General features: G+C 43.0%; 1 protein-coding gene across 2 annotated transcripts in view; it reads left to right on the top strand.

The window, feature by feature from the left end:
- Window positions 1-1,151: 1,151 nt before the first annotated feature.
- Window positions 1,152-8,414, top strand: part of LOC130389686 (synaptotagmin-9-like) — a 27,283-nt gene continuing 20,020 nt past the window's right edge. For both annotated transcript variants that reach the window (XM_056599587.1, XM_056599586.1), the window contains exon 1: window positions 1,152-1,838. In XM_056599587.1, coding sequence (XP_056455562.1) covers window positions 1,691-1,838 — 148 coding nt within the window. In that variant the 5' untranslated portion in view covers window positions 1,152-1,690. The remainder of the gene's footprint in view (window positions 1,839-8,414) is intronic.

Genomic DNA, 8,414 nt, shown 5'->3' with positions numbered 1-8,414 from the left:
TATTAGCAGCATCTAGTGGCTTGAGTTGCAGCTACAGGTATAGCTCAATATAGCTAACTCATCTGGAATAAGACAAAATGTAGAACTTATATCACAAGTAAATATGACCTCCATACTGAACCTTACGTTACCTGTAATTGAGAACGAAGCCAACGTTATCTGTGTGCTCAGGTCAGAACCTTTCCCTTGCATTTGGCAATTGGGGTGGGAAGATTTATTGTCCAGGTATAATGACCTAAGAGTTTTCTTGTTTTTTTGAAAAAGTGCAAGCTAGAAATCCTGATTTGTTTTAGTCTAGGGAAGGGGGTTATATAACAGCTATGGCTACAAGTTTGACTGGGGTGAGAAGACAAAGAGTATTTTTCCCCTGATTATAATTATGTATTTAGTCTGTTTATGATTATGTAATTGTAATCATAATCATTGGTTGTTCTGAATACTTGTAGGCCTTATTCTGTACTGTAGGCCTATCGTTTGTTTGTTTGCAACAATGTCTTATAAACCCATATTGGCTGGGTGCCAGGACATATCAACATAATAAAATCAATCAATCAATCAAAAACAGTGCTGAGGAATCTTCCCGAATCATCCGATGGCCAATCATTCTCTACAGTAGTAATACTGTGGGCTAATACTCATGGATAGTAGGTAGTAATAGCGATAACTAATAGATAGTTTTTCAAATTCGAAGCTTCTTTCGTAGAGCAGTAGCCTACTGTAGGCTGTGCGAACGGCTTCCAAAGGCAGGGTTTATTCGCAGGCAAATAAGCGTTATTTCAGTGAGAAATAGAAGGCGTGCCTGAAAACCTGAGATGAGCGTAATCTGTGTCAGTCTCACTTTTAATGCGTGGTTTTCCCACGCTGGGTGGGAGACAACACTGGACTAGAATATGTTGGTTTTATGGGTTATTTTCAGGGTTGAGGTCACTATTCGAAAAATCGTTCCTCGATAAAGAAAAAAAATATTCCCGAATCAAAATCGATCCTTGATTCAGTACAGAGGGGTGCTCAATTCACCCGTGCTATATTCAGATTGCAAACATGGTAGAAACAAAGAAGCAAAACCTCTGAGAATGACCACTCCCTAGTTTAAATGGGACACTTTGGGTTAGGGTAGAGGGAGCGTTCGGGGGAGGGGGGAATTAGGAAGGACAACAGAGCATCCCGTGTGTTCATCTCAGTAAATGGAGTAATGGAGCGCAGTGAAAACCATTGAGATGCTCCTTTACGCCGCGGTTGTTGCATCCGGGATCACTTGTGCGCTCAGCAGCACCCGAGAGGGACGGACAGCGCCCACAGAGCAGGAGAGGATGGCGTGGAAAGGAGTTCAGTTCAATTGAACGAGAGAGTGAGCGAGAGTTGTGAGCCGAGTTGGCACTGTGGATTGTGTAGTTTTGTTTTGTTCGTATACACAACTAGTTTTTCCGAAGCGATGCTCTACGAAATGTTAGACATCTTTCACGCCATTCAAATCCGTAGATGCTGTTTTTTTTTCGAGCATATTTGGGAGAATATCGGCGTCTAGAAATCTGACGAGAGAAGGATATTTCTGGTGGAAATAATATTTTCTTTCCAAGGGGTGTTCCCTCAGCCAGTAGACTAGGGTGACTTGGGTTAAGTGTTTGTGAGGGGTTGGGGGGAAGGGATCAGTCGGAGTGCTCGACCCAAGTCAGAAGGATGCTGGTGGGCAATGCCTGCAGAAAGAGAGGATGAGATCTGTCGAGAAGCTCTGGAGCTGCTCTCCGACCTGTGCTCCAGAGGCGAGGTGCAGAACGACAACTGCCTGGACTTCATCTACTACTTCAGAGACCTCGCTAGACCGCGGTACACCGACTCAGGCAAGACACGGTCATCTCATTATATTCCCATGTTTTTTGCAAAACAAACATTTGTAATAGAGTCCTAAACAGAAAACTTCCATGAAATAAGGCCAGGTTGGGTTTGACGTTTCTTTGAAGGCTACCTCTTGATTTTCTCGTGTTTGACGTTAGTATAAACCTTCAATGGGAATGGAGCCGGTCTGTTCTCTCACAGAGGACTGGCGGGGTCTCTCACTCTCTCCTGGTTGGTTGCCTAAATTCACCATAGCAGTAACTTGTTGCATGCCGTATGGGGGTAGCGTCCCGCAAGCTGTTGGTTTGGACTCCCGCCTCAAAAATCCCTGCGATTACTCTTCCTGTCATCGATATGTCAGTGATCGATGTAGGTTACGAATGTAAGCAATTTATAGGTATGAGTACATTTTTTTGAAAAGGCGTCTGTTAATTGACCTGATTTAAAATAATGTAATAAATACTCTGACCCGTTTATGCCCTAGAGCAAAACTTTCTATCAGACATATCAAAGATGGCACGTGAACGCTAGAAAGAAGGAGAGAGAGGGAGAGGGAAAGGGAGAGGGAGAGGGAGAGGGAGAGGGAGAGGGAGAGGGTTAGGGAGAGGGAGAGAGAGATGCCCCACCTCTCACCTCTCCTCTTTTAACCATTCTCCATGGTTAAAAGCAATACATTGATGATCATCCCAAACAGAACTATTGAGCATGTTGCTTAAAAAAAAGGGTATATTATACTTCAGTAGCATAAACAGTGTGCGCGTGTGTGTTTGTGTGTGTTTGTGTGTATGCAGGAGTATGCATGTAAGCATCTCTGTGTGTGTGCATGCATGCATTTGTGCATATATGTGTGTGTGTGTGAGCATGGGGTTGAAAGCAGCTGGTGCCTGGGTGCTTGATTATGCTTAAATATCTTACAATCCATCATTAAACATGTATGAAAAAAGAACTTACAGCAACCAGTGAGTCCACTGAGAAACTCTGACCCATTTCCTCGTGGCGGCACCCGTTAGAAATCCCCGCTTCATGTAGCCCAAACATCCACCACTCCGGGCCGATCCAAGCCGCTGCTCTACTACTTCCTGGGTGCTCGGGGTTCCTCCCAGATCTTATAGCAGAGACTCTGCTCCGACCACTAAAGGTTACATTCTATGCAGCAGAACATCGTTACGATGTTACTTAGGATTTTCCTCACATTCAAAACGGTTAATTCAGTTTAAAATGATCCACAATTCACCCTCATATTTTCCATCCATGTTTCAAAAGCATGCGTTATTTCATGATCGAGGCATTGTGTTTAATTATCCTAGTTATGGATGATACTCATTGACAATGGCATTGACAATTAGAGGTAGTAATAACATAGATAGTTGAGAATGCTATCATGCTTTCATTCCACACAGAGCATTTTAAAGGTTTGAAAAATAGGCAGAGTGAGAGCAAGAGTGAGTGTGAGAGTGAGAGTGAGAGAGAGATTTTTTTCATGGCTTCCGGGATTCGGGTTAATGAGAGACGACGAGGTATCATTACATCCTTGATTGCATTACAGTGGTATTGTTGTTGCCTGGCAACATAACCTCATTGACTTTTAGGTTTTGGAAATATCTCAACCTCATATGATTTTAATGAATGAGCCCAGTAAATCTATTAGTTGGCTTCTCCTCTCCCATCTCCTCCTCTGTTCTTTCTCCTGTGCTACATCCTCTTCTCATCTCCGCTACTCTCTTGTTTGTTCAGCCCCTCTCTTCTCCTTTCCTCTCCTCCCCTCTCATCTCCTCTGTTTGGCTCTTCAAATTTTCTATCAACTCATCTGCACGCTGCATCTTATCTCCTCCTCTCCTCTCTTCACCTCTCCCAGACCCACCCTTACTCCAACTGAAGCATCATCACTTCCCTTCTGTCCCACTGCTCCCCTTTACAGCAATTCCCAATTCCTGACTTCAATTCTCCCTCTCTTCTCTTTCGAACTCGCCCAGTTGCCTCCTGGGTGTCGTAGTTGAACTGCACCCACTCAACCTTTTTTCTCTGTCATAATTGATGTTTTTTATTTACCCCTGCGCATCCCTATGCCCGTTCCTGGAGCCCCACCTGGGCCCTGCCCGTCTCTGCCCATCTCTTGCAGTGGCTGGCTGGCTCTGTTACTGACTTCGCTGCTGGCAGAGCTGTTTATTGCAGCATATTGAGCTGGTCTCCAGGAGTCCTGAGGGAAAACTGTACTACTCTCACAGGGTTTAACGAGAAGATAGCTACTGGTGAAAAACATGATCATTATTTTCTGGATGGTGATTAGATCGCATAAACATTGATTAGATGGATCAATGTGCAGCCTAATCACCCCGCCCTAGTGACGTAACCTTTGAGAGTCACCACTGTCAATATATTTCGATATATCTTTTCATTTGCAGTAATTATTTTTGGAACGTCAACAGCGTTGATTGGACTGACTGATAAAACAGGCAGGGTTTGTTGTTTTGTATGTTTAGCCAGAAGGGAAGTCTACCCCACCCATGGTCAAATTTTTCACTTCTCGGTGCATAGACTTGCAAACACGAGATAAAGTAAACGTGGGGAATACTAAAAGGGAAAATGGTTAATTTTCTTTTGATAATGGTGCCATCATGTTTTGAACTCAACTACGGATGCGATGTCTGTATCTTTTTTTAAACATAAAAGTGGCCCAAATGCAGGCAGGGAAACATTAAGTTCCCTCCAAACATAAAACAAATATATATTTCTGGCTGCCATCGCAAGGCAGCCTCGGAGAACAGCAGAGATTGGACAATGGTGAAAAGGCAACAGCCGAAGGCCCATGTTGACTCAAAAGGTTCTGTATAGGCAGGTTGTGTATAGGCTCCGGTGCACTATTGCTACTCACTGGCAGTCACACAGTTTATCTTGGTGGCTCTCTCTCTGGGTTGCCTTCATTGTGAGTAGCCACCCAAAAACACTATCTCTCATGGTCATCTGGTTTATACTTGGCTAGAGGATATTATTTCCAACAGACTGTTTTTGAAAAGGTTAAGATCGCCTATGATGTAATCGCATGTACAGTGCCTCAATTCTCAAATTCTTAGAATTGAATGGACGGTGTTCAATCTGAATCATTGGTCTCACTTTCCTTTAATAAAATGCAGTACCTGGAAGATTTTGATAGAAATTAAGTCCATATAACTATCTTAAAAGATCAATGTATTGAATAGATGGAGAGATAGATGGAAGACTGGATGAATAGAACCGTTATCGATCTGTAGATATAGATAGTTAAATAGGGGGAGGGACAAAGAGAGATAGAACAGGGATAGATACACATATATACCAAGAACAGATGTGGGTAAGACGAGGGGAGCAAACACTTTATCAGCCAGTGAGCTAACATTCATTCCCTTGGTTTTCTGTCCATACAAACACATCGCTACATATTATTGCTTGTAGAAGTGTATGTGTTTGTTTGTGTGTGTGTATGTGTGCGTTTGTGTGTCTATGTGTGTCTGTGGCTTCAAAATAAATCTGTATTCTCTCGACTTAGTGAACCCTGCAGAGTTTGCACATGCTTACATATACCCTTAACATTAATAAGTCACGTGCTCGAAAACGAGGCGACTGTGAAGTGACAAGCTAAAAATGGAAATCGGTATGGAAACGTGTGTGTGTGTGTGTGTGTGTGTGTGTGTGTGTGTGTATGTGTGTGTGTGTGTGTGTGTGTGTGTGTGTGTGTGGGTGTGTGTGTGTGTGGTGTGTGTGTGTGTGTGTGTGTGTTTGCGTAGCTGGCTGTATCATAGGACGATACATCTGCCCCAGCAATTCGCCTCCTGTGAGTGACGTAAAACTGCTCAGAAGATGAAACCCCATTTTCTTTCAACCTCCTCTCCTCTTCTCTTCTGGCAGGCTGTCCCGGGGGTCCAATGAGTATTGGCAGTATCCCCCTTTGACAGGCTCGATAATCAGGCCGTGCACAGTACCCACACGGCCTCATCAATAGAGGATTTAGGTCAAATGAAGGAAAGAGGGCCATCGTGTTTGTGTCCGTCGGGGGAATTCAAAAGCTTGATTGACTCCAAAGACAGGAAAAGACATTCGTCCAGTTCCCCGAGTAGAGACATCCGTTAGTTTTATGGCTGCATTTTGTTCAGTCTGTGTGTGTGTGTGTGTGTGTATCTCCCTCTCTCTCTCTCTCTCTTTCTCTCGATCATTGACCGAGTGAGACTAAGTGATGTGAAGTAATGTGTCGTTGGAGAGCAACTATTTTACTTAACACAGCCATCAGAAAGTAATCTCTACAGGAGAGTGAATATCCAATATCCAAAATGACTGTATAGAATGAAATTATAGAATGTAATTTGCTTGAAATATAACAGCATCATGAATTAACTTGAGGATAAGGATACAGCTAGGTGTGTATGGGGCAGGTGTTAGACCCTTTTCGGGAAAATCAAAGGACAGACAACCATATATGGATGCATTGCATACATCAAGACATACATACCGATATACATTCAGAGACTCCTTTCATATAAGTGAGATAGTGTTCAACCTAATAGCGAACAAGAAATAATCAACTGGCTGCTGTCATTGCCAACAGCTAGCTATTGTGGACTGGGTTATTTCCAGGTTGCTATTTCCGTGAACAAAAGCATTTATTGTGAAAAAGTTGGTAGTAATGCACTCCGAATAAAATATCCTGGAGCTCTCAAGAGCTCGCACTCAACACTGCTCTTCCTTTGGTCCTCAGCAAGGGGGACCTTAGTAGTACACCTGCCAAGTGTGAAGGATAGGCATACATACATACATACATACCATCATATATATCAAATGTGGCGGCTGATGGAATTTATTTGAGGAGGGGCTGAAAGTTCACATTCCAAACCCCTGTAGGGGGGTCTGGGGCATCCTCCCCCACAAGATTTTTTTTTGTGATTTTCACAAACAAACGAAGACATTCTGGTGCATTCTGACAAAATAGTAAAGGCAAAAAAGAACATTTACTTACAAAGACGAATGGGGGCACAGGGAATGTAAGTTTTAAGTTATTTTTTGACTTGTAGGAAATCAAGCAACTATTAAGAGTGCAGATACATCAACAATAACTGTGAATTACACACAAGGTAACATTCTCTCTCTCTCTCTGTGTGAGTGAGAGAGAGAGAGATACCCATAGATAATGGGTGAGTGTGTTACGGCCAAGTAACCATGTAATTGTGTTGGTAAACGTCACTCATAAATATATCTACAGTCTGCATTAGTATGCATTTAGACAAATACAACTGAAATCATGAATTCCACAAAATTCATGTAAATGTGCTAACTTTTGTGTGTGGTTGTTCAAGACACACTTGGCCTGATGCCCCCATAGGTTTGCAGAGGACTACTACAGTACAATATGCACACTGAAGGCCTGATGCACCATAGGTTTTGCAGAGGACTATATACAGTGTGTACACTGAATAGGTTTGCAAAGGACTATATACAATATGCACACTGAAGGCCTGATGCCACCATGTTTGCAGAGAACTATATACAGTATGTGTACACTGAATAGCTTTGCAGAGGACTATATACCATATGCACAATAAAGGTCTGGTCCCACCATAGGTTTGCAGAGAACTATATACAGTACACTTGAAAGGGGGGGGGGGGGAGGTTGTGAGGGTCTGCAACCAGTGTCCATCTCAAGGGAAATACATATAGGCTAGTGGAATAAATAGAAGTTGCTACCTCTAGGCATGGCTAGCTTCACACAGTTGTTTCATATGCACTCTTGCTCGCTTGTGTTTTTTTTATCCGTTCTGACAGATGTTTCAGGTCTGTCAACCTTGTCTGTATCCACGAACTATCACACGCACTTGTTTTAAAAAGTATACAAGGAAAGCAAAAAATTGCCTTGGCATACCCACAGCTAGTTAGCCAAGCCTGAACCTCTCTGGAAAAACGTCTCTTGTAGGCTCTATCCTTTTCTCTTCCTTGTTGGCTTATGTTCACTTCTGGCCTTTGCTCTCCAGAGTTATTTTACTTGCAATTTTTCTGCAAATGTTCTTCTTTCGAAGGGATTCATAAGCAAAGACTTAACTGAATTTGGGGCTAGCTGAACTCACAGGGAACAGTGTTAGCAATACTCAAAGTCGCCCATCTTGCTGTGGCGGTTGAGGTAATGGCAAATCCGAGGTACGCGCAGGGACGGTGCACTGCGCTTGGGGCTATATCGAGCGCCCCAAAGCCATACAATCGACGGTGGAAAACGCTGATTGGCGAATTTATGTACTTTTATTGCCTAGCAAACGGTTGGGAACCTTGGGCAATTATTCAGGCATGTGGGGCGAGCGAAATGCGCCCCCACGGAAGACATCTACTTCACCAAAATGAACGTTGAACCTCTAAGTGAAAGTAAACATTACTTATGGGGGATTTAAAGAATTCTAAAGTAAAGCCATATTCGAATGCAATTCACATAGATTTAATCAAAATGAGAAGATTATTAAAAAAATATTATAAATATATTTAAAAAAGAAAAGAGGCCGTGTCGGCGGGGATGGCGGCCGCCCAGCGCCCTATAGGCCGAGCCGCCACATACGTACATATAAAATATATCA

This window comes from Gadus chalcogrammus, chromosome 9 (assembly GCF_026213295.1).
Source record: "Gadus chalcogrammus isolate NIFS_2021 chromosome 9, NIFS_Gcha_1.0, whole genome shotgun sequence".
In the NCBI taxonomy this organism is placed as follows: domain Eukaryota; kingdom Metazoa; phylum Chordata; class Actinopteri; order Gadiformes; family Gadidae; genus Gadus; species Gadus chalcogrammus.
This window is presented reverse-complemented; position numbering and strand designations above follow the sequence as displayed.